At 45.1% G+C, this 19,364-nt stretch overlaps 1 protein-coding gene across 1 annotated transcript in view; it reads right to left on the reverse strand.

Annotated features, from left to right (window-relative positions):
* Positions 1 to 243: 243 nt before the first annotated feature.
* Positions 244 to 19,364, reverse strand: part of slc9a8 (solute carrier family 9 member 8) — a 28,338-nt gene continuing 9,217 nt past the window's right edge. Inside the window, exons 5-16 of the mRNA XM_046365001.1 lie at positions 17,905 to 17,988; positions 17,490 to 17,591; positions 16,372 to 16,406; positions 10,904 to 11,047; positions 8,174 to 8,312; positions 7,947 to 8,052; positions 7,726 to 7,842; positions 7,419 to 7,501; positions 5,751 to 5,862; positions 5,423 to 5,643; positions 1,716 to 1,862; positions 244 to 1,479 (exon numbers count right to left, since the gene is read on the reverse strand). Of these exons, the coding sequence (XP_046220957.1) occupies positions 1,366 to 1,479; positions 1,716 to 1,862; positions 5,423 to 5,643; positions 5,751 to 5,862; positions 7,419 to 7,501; positions 7,726 to 7,842; positions 7,947 to 8,052; positions 8,174 to 8,312; positions 10,904 to 11,047; positions 16,372 to 16,406; positions 17,490 to 17,591; positions 17,905 to 17,988 (1,404 nt within the window). The 3' untranslated portion in view covers positions 244 to 1,365. The remainder of the gene's footprint in view (positions 1,480 to 1,715; positions 1,863 to 5,422; positions 5,644 to 5,750; positions 5,863 to 7,418; positions 7,502 to 7,725; positions 7,843 to 7,946; positions 8,053 to 8,173; positions 8,313 to 10,903; positions 11,048 to 16,371; positions 16,407 to 17,489; positions 17,592 to 17,904; positions 17,989 to 19,364) is intronic.

Here is a 19,364-nt window from a genome sequence, read left to right on the forward strand (position 1 = left end):
AGCAGTTTAAGATTGCTCAGAGAGAGAGAGAGCGAGCATGTGTGTGTGTGTACAATCAAAGTCAAATGCATCATGTTAACTTTCAGAAAGTGATATATCTTTGAACATTAAACATCTTTGAACAAACCTGCATTATACATTACTACCAGACTCCAAATTGACCCCTCACCCCTACGGCTAGGCACTTCACGTTGATCTGAGAAGGTTGGATAGGCGTGAGGAATAACTAAAGCCAAGAATGAATCACATGACAAGCCATGTTTGTATTATGTATAACTCAAAGCCAATTTCTTTTAAATTAAAAATACCACATTATCATCATCGTGTTATTCAGCAATGCACAGTGTAAGAGTTTACAGAAAAGCCTTCATCCCAGCAACAAATAAAATTAAATATAAACTCAACCCCCCCTACCCTCCCCGCCACCCAGACATTCATTGGTGCCTTGTCTCCATCAAAGTGATTCACATGAAGAAAAAAAAAATACTCTGATATCACCTTATTAAAGATCCTGCTTATAAACTGTTTTCAACTATCACAATTATAATTAAATAATCATAACTACATAAAGTTATAATATTACCTGGTATAATACAAAAAAAACATTCTTGCAATAATGCTTATAAGTAGTTTATAAAGCAAACATTCAAATTGTGTTACCAGAACATCAGTTATCAGTATATGTAAAAGCACATTGAAAGGTGAACTAAACAGTAACTCCAATATTGCTTTGCTAGAGGCTACTCTCTTCACAGGAGTTCCTTTCAACCTGCTTTTCTATCCCTAGTCCTCAAAACCTCTCAAATAAAATGCAGTTACATGGAATCTGTTTTCTTGGAAAAAAAGTAAATGTAACTACATAGACACACAAGGGCCAGAATTTGGCCACTATCCTTTAGCCTCGATTCAATCAACCTTATCTGTAGTTACTGTGTAGAGCTGAGTAGGAACATGATGGCATATGGAAAAGCCTCATTGTCAAAACAATTTCAGTATCATTACATGGTATAATGGCAAATTCATGTGTGATCGCCAGTTCCCAGTTTCACCGGGTTTGTCAGACATCACAGACAGTGCATTTTGGATTGGCTCAAATCAAATAGTGTGCTCCAGTGTAGAGGAGTGGTAGTGGTGTGAAGAGGGAGGGGGGGCTGCAGAGTGGTGTCATCCACAGAGAATGAAACTAGTCATTAGTGGTCAAGAACACACAGGTGACACATGCAAGGAAGAAACAGAAACAAGTGGTTTTCCTCCACAAGCGTTCCTCTCCGCAGTCTCCTGTCCTTTCATACACTGAATCCAGGACATACGCTCTGTTCATCTTCCTGCCCCATTCACCAACACTCAGGTGCCTGTGTGTTGGGTTCAGAGTAGCTCATTCTCGTCTTCAACGTCCTCAGAACCAGATGGGCCCTGTCGGACCTCCTCGTACCACTTATTGGTCAGAGTTTTCATCTGGATCCGACCATGCAGGAGGTCCTGGAACACACACAGAGAAAACAAACTCAAACTCACAGCAACAGAATACATCTGAGAAAGTCAAGGGGGATATAGGCATCTTTCAAACGAATATGACTGGGTGCTTATGAATCCAGTATGAACATGTGTGCATGCACGTGTATACACCAATAAAACATGGCGTCAGGGAGAGTGGCACAGCTAAAACCAAGGTGGGATTACATGTCTCACACACTTGCTGTTGAAATGGCTGTTACCTCCTGTGTGAGTCGTCGTGTGAAGAATGGGTTGAGGTATTTAGCGTCCAGCCACATGAAGCCCTTCAGGTCCCGTCTCTGGAAGATCTGAGCCTCATACTCCTCCTCTGTCAACTCAGACAGGTGCTCCAACTCTAAGGCATTACCCTGGGGATCAGGGAAGAGAAGGGAGGGAGGGGGGGACAAGAAAGAGGGAAGAGGGAAAGCGGAGGGATGAATGAACTAGTGAGAAAGAGATTGAGGGAGGAAGAAAGGCTGACGAAATCTTCCTTTGGTCTGTGACTGATGCTTGTGTGAGGCCTTTGAAGTGTTCCTCTCACTGAGACAACAGGAAGGGACTGACACCATATTAAGAGGCAACACCACAACACAGACAACAGGAAGTGACTGACGCCGTACGAGAGGAGAGGCAACACCACAACACAGACAACGAGAAGTGACTGACGCCATACGAGAGGAGAGGCAACACCACAACAAGAAGTGACTGACGCCATACGAGAGGGAGGCAACACCACAACACAGACAACAAATGACTGACGCCATACGAGAGGAGAGGCAACACCACAACACAGACAACAAATGACTGACGCCATACGAGAGGAGGCAACACCACAACACAGACAACAAATGACTGACGCCATACGAGAGGAGAGGCAACACCACAACACAGACAACAAATGACTGACGCCATACGAGAGGAGAGGCAACACCACAACACAGACAACGAGAAGTGACTGACGCCATACGAGAGGAGAGGCAACACCACAACAAGAAGTGACTGACGCCATACGAGAGGAGAGGCAACACCACAACACAGACAACAAGAAGTGACTGACGCCATACGAGAGGAGAGGCAACACCACAACACAGACAACAAGAAGTGACTGACGCCATACGAGAGGAGAGGCAACACCACAACAAGAAGTGACTGACGCCATACGAGAGGAGAGGCAACACCACAACAAGAAGTGACTGACGCCATACGAGAGGAGAGGCAACACCGCAACACCACAACACAGACAACAAGAAGTGACTGACGCCATACGAGAGGAGAGGCAACACCACAACACAGACAACAAGAAGTGACTGACGCCATACGAGAGGAGAGGCAACACCACAACACAGACAACAAGAAGTGACTGACGCTAATACGAGAGGAGAGGCAACACCACAACACAGACAAGAAATGACTGACGCCATACGAGAGGAGGCAACATCACAACACAGACAACAAGAAGTGACTGACGCCATACGAGAGGAGAGGCAACACCACAACAAGAAGTGACTGACGCCATACGAGAGGAGAGGCAACACCACAACACAGACAACAAGAAGTGACTGACGCCATACGAGAGGAGAGGCAACACCACAACAAGTGACTGACGCCATACGAGAGGAGAGGCAACACCACAACACAGACAAAAAGAAGTGACTGACGCCATACGAGAGGAGAGGCAACACCACAACAAGAAGTGACTGACGCCATACGAGAGGAGAGGCAACACCACAACAAGAAGTGACTGACGCCATACGAGAGGAGAGGCAACACCACAACAAGAAGTGACTGACGCCATACGAGAGGAGAGGCAACACCGCAACACCACAACACAGACAACAAGAAGTGACTGACGCCATACGAGAGGAGAGGCAACACCACAACACAGACAACAAGAAGTGACTGACGCCATACGAGAGGAGAGGCAACACCACAACACAGACAAGAAATGACTGACGCCATACGAGAGGAGAGGCAACACCACAACACAGACAAGAAATGACTGACGCCATACGAGAGGAGAGGCAACACCACAACACAGACAACAAGAAGTGACTGACGCTAATACGAGAGGAGAGGCAACACCACAACACAGACAAGAAATGACTGACGCCATACGAGAGGAGGCAACATCACAACACAGACAACAAGAAGTGACTGACGCCATACGAGAGGAGAGGCAACACCACAAAAAGAAGTGACTGACGCCATACGAGAGGAGAGGCAACACCACAACACAGACAACAAGAAGTGACTGACGCCATACGAGAGGAGAGGCAACACCACAACACAGACAACAAGAAGTGACTGACGCCATACGAGAGGAGAGGCAACACCACAACACAGACAACACAGACAACAAGAAGTGACTGACGCCATACGAGAGGAGAGGCAACACCACAACACAGACAACACAGACAACAAGAAGTGACTGACGCCATACGAGAGGAGGCAACACCACAACACTGACAAGAAATGACTGACGCCTTATGAGAGGAGGCAACACCACAACACAGACAACAAGAAGTGACTGACGGCATACGAGAGGAGAGGCAACATCACAACACAGACAAGAAATGACTGACGCCATACGAGAGGAGAGGCAACACCACAACACAGAGAAGAAATGACTGACGCCATACGAGAGGAGAGGCAACACCACAACACAGACAACAAGAAGTGACTGACGCCATACGAGAGGAGAGGCAACACCACAACACAGACTAGAAATACCTGACGCCATACGAGAGGAGAGGCAACACCACAACACTGAAATGACAGGACTCTACACACTCACGCTCAAACACGTCATGCTGAAACAGGAAAGGGCCTTCCCCAAACTGTTGCAACAAAGTTGGAAACACAAAATCGTCTGTAATGTCATTGTATGCTGTAGTGTTACGATTTCCCTTCACTGGAACTAAGAGGCCTGGCCCGAACCATGAGAAACAGCCCCAGACCATAATTAATCCACCAAACTTTACAGTTGGCACTATGCAGTCGGGCAGGTAGCGTTCTCCTGGCATTCGCCAAACCTAGACTCCTCTATCGGACTGCCAGATGGTGAAGTGTGAATCATCACTCCAGAGAAAGCGTTGCCACTCCTACAGTCCAATGGCAGCGAGCTTTACACCAATCCAGATGACGCTTTGCATTGCGCATGGTGATCTTAGGCTTGTGTGTGGCTGCTCAGCCATGGAAATCCATTTCATGATGCTCCCGACGAACAGTTATTGTGCTGATGTTGCTTCCAGAGGCAGTTTGGAACTCGGTAGTTAGTGTTGCAACCAAGGACAGAATTTTTACACGCTATGCGCTTCAACAATCTGCAGTCCCGTTCTGTCAAGTTGCTCCTAGATGTTTCCACTTCACAATAACAGCACTTACAGTTGACCGGGGCAGCTCAGGCAGGGCAGACATTTTACAAACTGACTTGTTGGAAAGGTGGCATCCACTGACTGTCACGTTGAAAATCACTGAGCTCTTCAGTAAGGCCATTCCACTGCCAATGTTTGTCTTTGGAGGTTGTACGGTTGAGTGCTCGGTTTTATACACGGGTGTGGCTGAAATAGCCGAAGCCACTAATTTGACGGTGTGTCCACATACACTATATGTACAACAGTATTTACCTCTACCACTCCAGTATCCCTGCACATTGTAAATATGATACTGGAACTGACCCTGTAGATAGCTTCTTACTTTCTCCTGTTCTTACTTGTGTTTTTTTTTTCTACCTTATGTTATCGTTAGTATTACATTGGTACTTATTACTGTATTGTTGGGTTTAGAATGAGCAAGAAAGTAATACAGAGACAACACCACAAGATACCTCTTTACCAGAAAGAGATTGCTGGTGTGTTCATTAACATCTGTCTGCTTGTGTATGTCAACATGAACTAGGGTAAATCACTGACAGGATATTCTTTTTTACCATTTTCTCAGTCTTGCTGAGGTTGATGTCCTTCTTGCTCTTGCGTCGGGATTGGCTCTCCTCGTTGTCCATGATGCGAATGAGGGGCATGGTCCCACTGCCGAGGAGGAGGATGGTGAAGAGGACAATGATGATGGTGGTGGTGCCAATCAACTGGCGCTTCTCTATTGGCTCTAGACCAAGATGAAGGCTCAGGGCATAGGGGATGGCACCTCTCAGACCTAACAGAGGAAAGGAGTGAGGGATGGAGCGAGACAAGGGGAGAGAGGGATGGACAGAGCCAAACTGAGGGAGGTGTATTAGAGTAGTGAAGAAATGGTCTACTTACCACTAAACCACATGATGAACATCATCTTGGGCGTGATCTTGTGATCTCTGAAGAAGTTGAGCAGGTAGGAGAGCGGGAAAATGTTCACGGCCCGACCTACTAATACCAACACCTGGAAAGAGGTAGAATACAAAGCTCAGCACAAACAGTAACCTTTGCCCTTCACCCTACCGTCTACCCCTAGCTTCATGTCCACATCCTGGTTAAACCCCTAACCTCTACCCCTAACTTCACGTCAAGCATTTCGCTACACTCGCATTAACATCTGCTAACCATGTGTATGTGACAAATAAATTTGATTTGATTTGGACATCCTAGTTAAACCCCTAACATCTACCCCTAGCTTCATGTCCACATCCTGGTTAAACCCCTAACCTCTACCCCTAGCTTCATGTCCTATTGCATAGTCAGTTTTGGTATGTTGCATTGAAAAGTGGCTAATATTGTGTTGATTCGATCACAATTCCCACAGTAAAGGGAAATGATAGTGTTAACGGGGAAAAGTTACATTTCGTGTTTCTCTGTGTGGGAACATTGCTACAGGTTGGTAGTAATGCTAGGCTATGCCTGGTCACTACAGGTTGGTAGTAATGCTAGGCTATGCCTGGTCACTACAGGCTGGGAGTAATGCTAGGCTATGCCTGGTCACTACAGGCTGGTAGTAATGCTATGCTATGCCTGGTCACTACAGGCTGGTAGTAATGCTAGGCTATACCTGGTCACTACAGGTTGGTAGTAATGCTAGGCTATACCTGGTCACTACAGGTTGGTAGTAATGCTAGGCTATACCTGGTCACTACAGGCTGGGAGTAATGCTAGGCTATACCTGGTCACTACAGGTTGGTAGTAATGCTAGGCTATACCTGGTCACTACAGGCTGGGAGTAATGCTAGGCTATGCCTGGTCACTACAGGTTGGTAGTAATGCTAGGCTATACCTGGTCACTACAGGTTGGTAGTAATGCTAGGCTATGCCTGGTCACTACAGATTGGTAGTAATGCTAGGCTATGCCTGGTCACTACAGGTTGGTTGTAATGCTAGGCTATACCTGGGCACTACACATTGGTAGTAATGCTAGGATATACCTGGTCACTACAGGTTGGTAGTAATGCTAGGATATACCTGGTCACTACACATTGGTAGTAATGCTAGGCTATACCTGGTCACTACAGGTTGGTAGTAATGCTAGGCTATACCTGGTCACTACAGGTTGGTAGTAATGCTAGGCTATACCTGGTCACTACAGGTTAGTAGTAATGCTAAGCTATACCTGGTCACTACAGGTTGGTAGTAATGCTAGGCTATACCTGGTCACTACAGGTTGGTAGTAATGCTAGGCTATGCCTGGTCACTACAGGTTGGTAGTAATGCTATGCTATGCCTGGTCACTACAGGCTGGGAGTAATGCTAGGCTATACCTGGTCACTACAGGCTGGGAGTAATGCTAGGCTATACCTGGTCACTACAGGTTGGTAGTAATGCTAGGCTATACCTGGTCACTACAGGTTGGTAGTAATGCTAGGTGATACCTGGTCACTACAGGTTGGTAGTAATGCTAGGCTATACCTGGTCACTACAGGTTGGTAGTAATGCTATGCTATGCCTGGTCACTACAGGCTGGGAGTAATGCTAGGCTATACCTGGTCACTACAGGCTGGGAGTACTTACTATACACCAGATGACGAAGGAAAGCTCAAACTTGTGAGGGAAGCTGAAGATGGAGAGACCCAGGAAAGCAAAAACACAAGTCTCTGTGGAGAAGAAAACAAACGTGTGACACTGTCTTGTGTGTGTATTTCGTATTTGTAATATTTTATGTACACGCTGCTATTTCCCTGTTTTGCCTTCTTGCCAGGTTGCCCTCGAAAAATAGGACAATGGTTCTTACCTGGTTAAAAATAAATAACACAAGTCATTGTTTTTTACAACAGGATATGGGGGAAAGGACTCGTGAGGCAGAAAGACAAGTGCTAACCACACATGAAGGCCACCGAGCGGAGGGTCTGCTGCATTAGGATCTGAGTGACAGGAGACAGGTTGTGATGGGTGTAGTGTGACATCACTATCCCCGAAAACAGGATAGACATGATACCTGCACAGAGAGATAGAGGGGTGAACGAGAGGGTAGGAAATGCATAGAAAAATTCATGACATTCCATTGTGTGCTTGATATTACACTGACATGAGAGGACTCACCAGAGAGTTTAATGCCCTCTGCCAGGCCGTAGGGCAGGTAGGCAAAGATGATCATCATGCCAAACTCTAAAGACGGAGTCTTCCTCAGGTCAAAGTGTTTCAGGAACTGGCACAGGGGTCAAGGGTAAAACAGTAACAGGCTCGTGTTTACAAGGTGTATGAACATGTTAAATGGGAATATTATCAACATACTACACAAAACACTCAATCACACACAGAGAAGATACAATGGCTGATATGAGTCCAGTGAGGGTTCCGAGGGCAGCGGAACCGAAGAACATCTTGAGGAAGTATCCCAACGCCTGGAGGAATGTCTCCCAGCCCGTTACCATGGAGTTATCATCCCGGGCAAAGCCCTCGGCCGTACTGAACGACACAATGACATAAAGAGGGAAAAGAATACATCATGGTGATGTTAGGTATAGAGCGTTTCATATGGTTTTGTTAGTCAATAATTACTTGGGAAATATAATACATTATAATAGATTACCTTAGGGAGGGAATACGTAACCCATTTGACCTAAAAGACTCAGGCTGCAAGTGTATATGCTTTTTATTTTGCCAGAAGGCCATAGTGTAACTCATCCAACATGCAGTTTTTTTTTTCACTCCATATGCGATGCGCAATGCAGATAACACAGGAAGAATTTTTTTATTTTTTATTACCATAGTGAATTGTTTTAATGTTTGCTTATGTGTCAATTAAATACCATAAGGGATGGGTTGCCAATTGGCGATTTGACACGAAAATAAACATTTTCATTCATTCATTCATGCACTAATATGATGTCACCCAAGAGGGCAGTCACGTTGCATCACCAAAACCTAATGTTTAACCTTCTCTCAATCTACTATCTGCAATGTGCACAAGTGCATGTGTGTGTCTTCCTCTCCGTCTGTGTGAGAACCTGTTCTCCCAACACAGGGTTATCAGATTGCTCTGTACACATCGGAGACGTGACAAGTATTTTCCTGTGACCTAGCCAGTCAAAGATGACACAAGGAACACAGTATATCTGATGTATGAATACAAACAAGGTCATTCTCGGAGAACTCTAAAACTAACCTGTTGTACTGAGTGATTAGTGCTTTTGGAGGTCGGTTCGGTTTTAGTTAGATCATAAAAAAATTGATTGACATTGATTTATTTATTTATTTTTACATTAAATGCAATCCGCATTATATGGGTTGAACGTTGTAACACGTTGCTGCCTACGCTGTCTGACAAAATCACTATTTTGTAGTTCTTCAAAGTAAATAAGGCATATTTTTTGACTGCTGGATACCAACTATCACTCACTCTTAGAACGTGCATTTTCAGGAAGAGATACAGTAGCAACTACTCTCTATCCCTCTTCTGTCTCATCACTCTCAGTGTCTGCAACACCCGAAGCTACAACCTAGTGTAGTAGGCATAAAAGAAACAAAGACTATACAAAGTTGGTCATTGTAGTCAATTACCACATTTTCTACACTAAACTACGTGGAATATTGGCCTGTTGGAAACTACAACTCCCTACTACATCGCACAGTTTAGGCTTGATCATATTTAACTCTTGAGAAACAGTGCAAAGTGCACATTGAACTGCAAACTTCAAGCAGTAGGGTATTCAAGTTAATCTGATGTTAATCCGTGATCTCATCGTCCTCCCAAGTCAAGGCGTGGTCACCCGCTATCAGTGGCCAACTGTACATGGGTTCATTTAATGTATAAAGGCGAGGCAACACGCGAGAGCACCATGACAGAGAGAGATTGTCAGTAGAATAGCCTTACTGAAGAGCTCAGTAACTTTCAACATGGCACCGTCATAGGAAGCCAGCTTTCCAATAAGTCAGTTCGTCAGATTTCTGCCCTGCTAGAGCTGCCCTGGTCAACTGTAAGCGATGTTATTGTGAAGTGGAATATCTAGGAGCAACAGCTGCTCAGGCACAAAGTTGTAGGCCACAAAAGCTAAAGGAACAGGACCACTGAGGGCTGAAGCATGTAGCTCGTAAAAATCATCTGTCCTCGGTTGCATCACTCAAGTTACAAACTACCTTCGGAAGCCACGTCAGCACACAAACTGTTCTTCAGGACCTTCATGAAATGGGTTTCCATGGCCGAGCAGCCGCACACAAGCCTCAGATCACCATGCGCAGTGAAAAGCGTTAGCTGGTGTAAAGCTCACTGCCATGGGACTCTGTAGGAGTGGAAACGCTTTCGCTGGAGTGATGATTCACACCTCAATATCTGGCAGTCCAATAGAGGAATCTGGGTTTGGCCGATGCCAGGAGAAGCTACCTGCCCCAATCCATAGTGCCAACTGTAAATCTTGGGGGCGGAAAGGCTGTTTTTCATGGTTCGGGCTAGGCCCCTTAGTTCCAGTAAAGAGAAAACTTAACGCCACAGCATTCCATGACATTCTAGATTATTCTGTGTTTCCAACTTAGTGGCAACAGTTTGGGGAGGGCCCTTTCCTGTTTCAGCATGACAATGCCCCAGCGCACAAAGCAAGGTGCATACAGAAATGGTTTGTTGAGATCGGTGTGGAAAAACCTGACCGGCCTGCACAGAGCCCTGACCTCAAACCCATCGCAGACTTTTGGGACGAATTTGAAGGCTGACTGCGAGTCAGGCCTAATCACCCAATATCAGTGGCCGACCTCACTAATGCTTTAGTGGCTGAATAGAAGCAAGTCCCTGCAATAATGTTCCAACATTTAGTGTAAATCCTTCCCAGAACAGAAGAGGCTGTTATAGCCGCAAAAGGTGGGTACCAACTCCAAGGCATGGTAGCTCATCTGACATTTAGAATTACAACACAGGGACAAAGGGCGAGTGCACGGACTAAGAATTACACACATTATACTGGCCTTCACCAGAAGATGTACATGTAGTGCCTTGCTCAAATATAGTGCCTTGATAAAACATTATGAGGAGGAAGAGGAAAGAGGGGGTGAGGAGGAGGAGTACGTACTTTGTGAGTACGATAGAGACAGCATCGTTGAGGATGCTCTCTCCAAACACCAGCATGTTGAGGACAGGGTCCACGTTGAGGGCATTGAAGATGGCGATGGTTGCTACGGGGTCCACAGCCGAGATCAGAGAACCAAACGCAAAGCTTGAGGAGGGAGAGGGACAAGAATTTATTGGACAAAGCTTTGGACTTATTTTACAGGCTGTTTAAATCATGGTTAAAAACAGTAGGAAAGGGGTAGATAACACAGTCAGTGAAAACATATAGACAGAAAAGGCAGAGAGTGACTCACGAAAACAGACTGACTACAGTAAATACACACCACAGCATGTGACTACAGAGACATTGGGTGAACATTCAAACACACCACTTCCTTATCCTAAAGCTGCTGCCCTCCTTTGGAAATATGCTCAATCCATATGCTCAGCCCGGGCTTCTCAAAATGTCTGCCTCGCCTGGTTCACCAACTACGTCTCAGATAGAGTTCAGTGTGTCATATCGTGCCTGTTGTCTGGACCTCTGGCATTCTCTATGGGGGTGCCACAGGGCTCAATTCTCGGGCCGACTCTTTTCTCTGTATATATATCAATGATGTCGCTCTTGCTGCTGGTGATTCTCTGATCCACCTCTATGCAGGCGACACCATTCTGTATACATCTGGCCCTTCTTTGGACACTATGCTCTTCAACCGATTGCTGCCCCCACCCTCCTGCCCGACTAACATCATTACTCTGGACGGTTCTGACCTAGAATATGTGGACAACGAAAAATCCCTAAGTGTTTGGTTAGACTGCAAACTCTCCGTCCAGACTCAAATTAAGCTCCAATCCAAAATTAAATCTAGAATCGGTTTCCTATTTCTCAACAAAGCCTCCTTCACTAATGGTGCCAAACATACCCTCGTAAAATTGACTATCCTACCGATCCTTGACTTCGGTGATGTCATTTACAAAATAGCCTCCAACACTCTACTCAGCAAACTGGATGTAGTCTATCACAGTGCCATCCGTTTTATCACCAAAGCCCCACATACAACCCAACACTGCGACCTGTATGCTCTCGTTGACTGGCCCTCACTACATATCCGTCACCAAACCCACTGGCTCCAGGTCATCTATAAGTCTTTGCTAGGTAAAGCACGCCTTATCTCAGCTCACTGGTCACCATAGCAACACCCACCCGTAGCACACGCACCAGCATGTATATTTCATTGATCTTCCCCAAAGCCAACTTCGGCCGCCTTTCCTTACAGTTCTCTGCTGCCAAAGACTAGAACGAATTTTGTCTCCCTCTCTAAATTTAAGCATAAGCTGTCAGAGCAGCTTACCGATCACTGTACCTGTACACAGCCAATCTGTAAATAGCACACCCAACTACCTCATCCCCATACTACTTACCCTCTTGCACCCCAGTATCTCTACTTGCACGTAATCTGCACATATATCACTCCAGTATAAATGCTAAGCTGTAACTATTTTAGCCTCTACGGGCTATTTATTGCCTATCTCCCTACATTTGCACACACTGTACATAGATTCTTCCCTTTTAATTTATTTTGTGTTATTGACTGCTATTGACTGTTTGTTTATGGGTAACTGTGTTGCTATTGTCACACCGCTATGCTTTATCTTGTCCAGGTCGCAGCTGGAAATGAGAACTTGTTCTCAGCTGGCCTACCTGGTTAAATTAAGGTGAAATAAATCAAATGTGAAGAGGAAAATATCTGCTCTTTCTATGAAAGGATACACTATTGTTACGTGATGACACTGTAGCTACTAGGCTTGAGTGTTAGATGTATTGAGGGAGGGTGTGCCACTGTTAACCATCTATAATAAATTATCACAAATAAAATTATATCCAGCACAGGGCTCCAGCTATGCCGCTGAACAGCCTCAATTCGTCTGGGCAGAGACATTTCAAAGTGTCAAAAGCATTCCACAGGGATGCTGGGACCATACTTGATACACACACAGGAAACTAGAGCATGAAAAACCCAGCAGCGTTGCAGTTCTTGATACAAACTGGCACGCCTGGCAACTACTACCATACCCCGTTCAAAGGCACTTAAATCTTTTGTCTTGCCCATTCAACCTCTAAATGGCACACATACACAATCCATGTCTCAAGGCTTAAAAATCCTTCTTTAACCAGACTCCTCCCCTTCATCTACACTGATTTAAATGGGTTTAACAAGTGACATCAATAAGGATCACAGCTTTCCCCTGGTCACTCTACATAATGGAAAGAGCAGGTGTTCATAATGTTATGTATACTCTGTGTGTGTGTGTAATATATATATATATATATATATATACACACATACAGTGCCTTGCGAAAGTATTCGGCCCCCTTGAACTTTGCGCCCTTTTGACACATTTCAGGCTTCAAAACAAAGATACAGTTTTATATTTTTTTGTGAAGAATCAACAACAAGTGGGACACAATCATGAAGTGGAACGACATTTATTGGTTATTTCAAATTTGAACAAATCAAAATCAAAAACGGAAAAATTGGGCGTGCAAAATTATTCAGCCCCATTAAGTTAATACTTTGTAGCGCCATCTTTTGCTGTGATTACAGCTGTAAGTCGCTTGGGGTATGTCTATCAGTTTTGCACATCGAGAGACTGACATTTTTTCCCATTCCTCCTTGCAAAACAGCTCGAGCTCAGTGAGGTTGGATGGAGAGCATTTGTGAACAGCCGTTTTCAGTTCTTTCCACAGATTCTCGATTGGATTCAGGTCTGGACTTTGACTTGGCCATTCTAACACCTGGATAGGTTTATTTTTGAACCATTCCATTGTAGATTTTGCTTTATGTTTTGGATCATTGTCTTGTTGGAAGACAAATCTCCAGCCCAGTCTCAGGTCTTTTGCAGACTCCATCAGGTTTCTTCCAGAATGGTCCTGTATTTGGCTCCATCCATTTTCCCATCAATTTTAACCATCTTCCCTGTCCCTGCTGAAGAAAAGCAGGCCCAAACCATGATGCTGCCACCACCATGTTTGACAGTGGGGATGGTGTGTTCAGGGTGTTGCTTTTACGCCAAACATAACGTTTTGCATTGTTGCCAAAAAGTTCAATTTTGGTTTCATCTGACCAGAGCACCTTCTTCCACATGTTTGGTGTGTCTCCCAGGTGGCTTGTGGCAAACTTTAAACGACACTTTTTATGGATATCTTTAAGAAATGTCTTTCTTCTTGCCACTCTTCCATAAAGGCCAGATTTGTGCAATAAACGACTGATTGTTGTCCTATGGACAGAGTCTCCCACCTCAGCTGTAGATCTCTGCAGTTCATCCAGAGTGATCATGGGCCTCTTGGCTGCATCTCTGATCAGTCTTCTCCTTGTATGAGCTGAAAGTTTAGAGGGACGGCCAGGTCTTGGTAGATTTGCAGTGGTCTGATACTCCTTCCATTTCAATATTATTGCTTGCACAGTGCTCCTTGGGATGTTTAAAACTTGGGAAATCTTTTTGTATCCAAATCCGGCTTTAAACTTCTTCACAACAGTATCTCGGACCTGCCTGGTGTGTTCCTTGTTCTTCATGATGATCTCTGCGCTTTTAACGGACCTCTGAGACTATCACAGTGCAGGTGCATTTATACAGAGACTTGATTACACACAGGTGGATTGTATTTATCATCATTAGTCATTTAGGTCAACATTGGATCATTCAGAGATCCTCACTGAACTTCTGGAGAGAGTTTGCTGCACTGAAAGTAAAAGGGGCTGAATAATTTTGCACGCCCAATTTTTCAGTTTTGATTTGTTAAAAAAGTTTGAAATATCCAATAAATGTCGTTCCACTTCATGATCGTGTCCCACTTGTTGTTGATTCTTCACAAAAAAAATAGTTTTATATCTTTATGTTTGAAGCCTGAAATGTGGCAAAAGGTCACAAAGTTCAAGGGGGCCGAATACTTTCGCAAGGCACTGTATATATACACACACACACACACACACACACACACACACACACACACACACACACACACTGCTCCAAAAAATAAAGTGAACACTAAAATAACACATCCTAGATCTGAATGAATGAAATATTCTTATTAAATACTTTTTTCTTTACATAGTTGAATGTGCTGACAATATCACACAAAAATTATCAATGGAAATCAAATTTATCAACCCATGGAGTTCTGGATTTGGAGTCACACTCAAAATTAAAGTGGAAAACCACACTACAGGCTTATCCAACTTTGATGTAATGTCCTTAAAACAAGTCAAAATGAGGCTCAGTAGTGTGTGTGGCCTCCACGTGCCTGTATGACCTCCCTACAATGCCTGGGCATGCTCCTGATGAGGTGGCGGATGGTCTCCTGAGGGATCTCCTCCCAGACCTGGACTAAAGCGTGGATGGAGCGAGACATGATGTCCCAGATGTACTCAATTGGATTCAGGTCTGGGGAACGGGCGAGACAGTCCATAGCATCAATGTCTTCCACTTGCAGGAACTGCTGACACACTCCAGCCACATGAGGTCTAGCATTGTCTTGAATTAGGAGGAACCCAGGGCCAACCGCACCAGCATATGGTCTCACAAGGGGTCTGAGGATCTCATCTCGGTACCTAATGGCAGTCAGGCTACCTCTGGCGAGCACATGGAGGGCTGTGCCCCCCAAAGAAATGCCAACCCACACCATGACTGACCCTCTGTGAAGAGCACAGGGCGCCAGTGACGAATTTGCCAATCTTGGTGTTCTCTTGCAAGTGCCAAACGTCCTGCACAGTGTTGGGCTGTAAGCACAACCCCCACCTGTGGACGTCGGGCCCTCATTCCACCCTCATGGAGTCTGTTTCTGACCGTTTGAGCAAACACATGCACATTTGTGGCCTGCTGGAGGTCATTTTGCAGGGCTCTGGCAGTGCTCCTCCTGCTCCTCCTTAAACAAAGGCGGAGGTAGCGGTCCTGCTGCTGGGTTGTTGCCCTCCTACGGCCTCCTCCACGTCTCCTGATGTACTGGCCTGTCTCCTGGTAGCGCCTCCATGCTCTGGACACTACGCTGACAGACACAGCAAACCTTCTTGCCACAGCTCGCATTGATGTGCCATCCTGGATGAGCTGCACTACCTGAGCCACTTGTGTGGGTTGTAGACTCCGTCTCATGCTACCACACTAGAGTGAAAGCACCGCCAGCATTCAAAAGTGACCAAAACATCAGCCAGGAAGCATAGGAACTGAGAAGTTGTCTGTGGTCACCTGCAGAACCACTCCTTTATTGGGGGTGTCTTGCTAATTTCCACCTCCTCACCAGTCAGTCATGCTGATCTCCTCACCAGTCAGTCATGCTGATCTCCTCACCAGTCAGTCATGCTGATCTCCTCACCAGTCAGTCATGCTGATCTCCTCACCAGTCAGTCATGCTGATCTCCTCACCAGTCAGTCATGCTGATCTCCTCACCAGTCAGTCATGCTGATCTCCTCACCAGTCAGTCATGCTGATCTCCTCACCTGTCAGTCATACTCATCTTGTAGATCACATCAGCCTGTGAGAAAGCGAGAAAGATAGGACACATCACACATTTACAATAGAAACCATTTTGTGCGATTTTTTCAATATTGCAGCATTGCACAACAGTTTGCAACACTGAGGACTGCATGTCTCAAGTGATTGCTCACATGCCCTACTGTTTCGTGGTTGTTTTGTAAAAGGTTTATCAGTTTCTCACACATATTCCTAGACTGACAATGCAATCACACTTGTGTCAATGCCAGTGAAATGTTTGGTAATATATGAAAAATGTTACCAAAAACATGTTACTATTGAGGACACCTTTGGAAACATGCGTTCTAATTCATACTTTTAAGTGCCATATTCCCAGAGGAATACATTGTACATCTTGAATGTGTTTTTTATTATTATACACAAATCAATTAATTGCGAATCAATTTAATTCTTGAACAGTGATTTCCAAGCCCGTCTCCGGGGTACCCAAGCCATTCTATAACAGTGATTTCCAAGCCGGTCTCCGGGGTACCCAAGCCATTCTATAACAGTGATTTCAAGCCGGTCTCCGGGGTACCCAAGCCATTCTATAACAGTGATTTCCAAGCCGGTCTCCGGGGTACCCAAGCCATTCTATAACAGTGATTTCCAAGCCGGTCTCCGGGGTACCCAAGCCATTCTATAACAGTGATTTCCAAGCCGGTCTCCGGGGTACCCAAGCCATTCTATAACAGTGATTTCCAAGCCGGTCTCCGGGGTACCCAAGCCATTCTATAACAGTGATTTCCAGCCATTCTATAACAGTGTCTCCGGTCTCCGGGGTACCCAAGCCATTCTATAACAGTGATTTCCAAGCCGGTCTCCGGGGTACCCAAGCCATTCTATAACAGTGATTTCCAAGCCAGTCTCCGGGGTACCCAAGATATTCTATAACAGCGATTTCCAAGACATTCTACATTAAAGTCCAAAACTAGACAACTAACTAAACGAACTACTCATCAGTAAAGCCCTGGTGGTGGATTAGCTCAAACAGATGTGGAATGGGGAGATAGAGTTCTAGAAGCCCATCGGTCCCAGGAATTGCAGGGGACCCAACAACCCTATAGATTTCTAGAAGCCTCACCTGTCCTAGGAAGTAGATCCCTCCACCTACGATGAAGGCAGAGATGGCTGTCCCAATGACAGCAAACAGTGTGATGGAACCAATGTTCTGGAAGAAGTTACCCTGGCAACCAGAACACATGGAGGTGGAAAGATGAGCACCAAATATCCCAATACACCAAGAGGAAACACGTAAGCTCGTAAACACAGAAACACGCTCGTAGACACACGCTCGTAAACACAGAAACACGCTCGTAGACACACGCTCGTAGACACACGCTAGACACACGTAGACACACGCTCGTAGACACACGTAGACACACGCTCGTAAACACACGTAGACACGCTCGTAAACACACGTAGACACACGCTCGTAAACACACGTAGACACGCTCGTAAACACACGTAGACACACACGTACGCAAGTACACACACACCTTATGTAGAGAGTATCCTGATTCGAAGATGATGGGCGGCAGAAGCAGGAGGAAGAACATGTTGGGACGAAACATCTCCTCTTCCTATCAGGGGACATGGTGGTTAACACACTCAACCTCGTTTCATCTTTAGCAATGATTTTTGCAACAAAATAATTCAGGTGACTGCAGTCAGTGGGAGCGAGTGGAAAGGATGAGAAAAAATGAAAATAGGAGACAGGAAAGACATAAGTTAGCAACAGACCTCGATTTGTCAAAACACATCTTTCAGTTCGACTTCAAGAGAGCTTCACACACACACACACTAATGAATCATAGTGAGGCTCCCCTTAGCGGCACAAGACTGAGTTTGACCTAGCCTAGCACCACCATGACGCACATGATAAGCCCCTCAGGGGCACACACGTCTACAAACCTAGTCATGCATACATAATGTACACACTCAGATTTATGGTACTTTATCTGACTCACACTGTACCCTGACCTGTGACCTCTTTCGCATCAGTTATGCGGGGGGGAAACATCCGGTTTTCCCGGGATACAGCATCTTCAACCTAGCTTCCGTTTCCCCTGAAAACCGGATGTGGGGACTCCGCTCAGGCGTTTCTTGTACACCTGCTACGTTAGGTTAATGGGATATAATGAAATCATTGTTGGCTCTCAGCTAAAATGTCTGGGCTCCTGGATCAGGAGTAGGCGTCATGTGCTGTTGCATTACGTTGTGTGTGGGGATTGTAAATCGCCTCACTATATCGATGCTGACTATAAATATCAACATGCGTGACAGTAAGTACGGCATGTTAGTGATTCAGGTGTAACTAAGTGTGTACAATCATTTTATTGTTATGCATAGTCAACCTGAATACCATATCCAGTGTGGCACAGAAGTTTAAAATAAATGATACAAATACTGAGCTATATTGCTTGCTAAAAAATTTAATACAAATTATAATACAAATCATTCAGGGAGAGACGAAGAAGTAGGATCCCCTGTTTTCAATACTCCAGAACCCTCCCCTTGTGAGGATAACGATACAGCGTTTCTATCATGTTTTATGAGATTGGAGAAAACTTTGGGAGGGATATTAGACCATTCAACCATACAGAATCTTTCCAGATCCTTGAAAACCTGCACCTGTACTTATGGACTGCCCTCTTCAAACCACAGGTTTTCAATAGGGTTCAAGTCCGGAGATGGAGATCGCAAAATGTTGATTTTGTGGTTAATTAACTATTTCTTTGTGGATTTTGACATGTGCTTAGGGTTATTATCTTGCTGGAAGATAACTTGAGGCAAAGTTTCAGCCCCCTGGCAGAGGCAACCAGGTTTTGGGATAAAAATGCCCTGGTACTTGGTAAATTCCATGATGCCATTGACCTTAACAAGGGCCCCAGGCCCAGTGGAAGCAAAACAGCCCCATAAAGATCCACCAACATATTTTACAGTAGGGATGAGGTAT

Source organism: Oncorhynchus gorbuscha, linkage group LG10 (genome assembly GCF_021184085.1).
Source record: "Oncorhynchus gorbuscha isolate QuinsamMale2020 ecotype Even-year linkage group LG10, OgorEven_v1.0, whole genome shotgun sequence".
Classification (NCBI taxonomy): domain Eukaryota; kingdom Metazoa; phylum Chordata; class Actinopteri; order Salmoniformes; family Salmonidae; genus Oncorhynchus; species Oncorhynchus gorbuscha.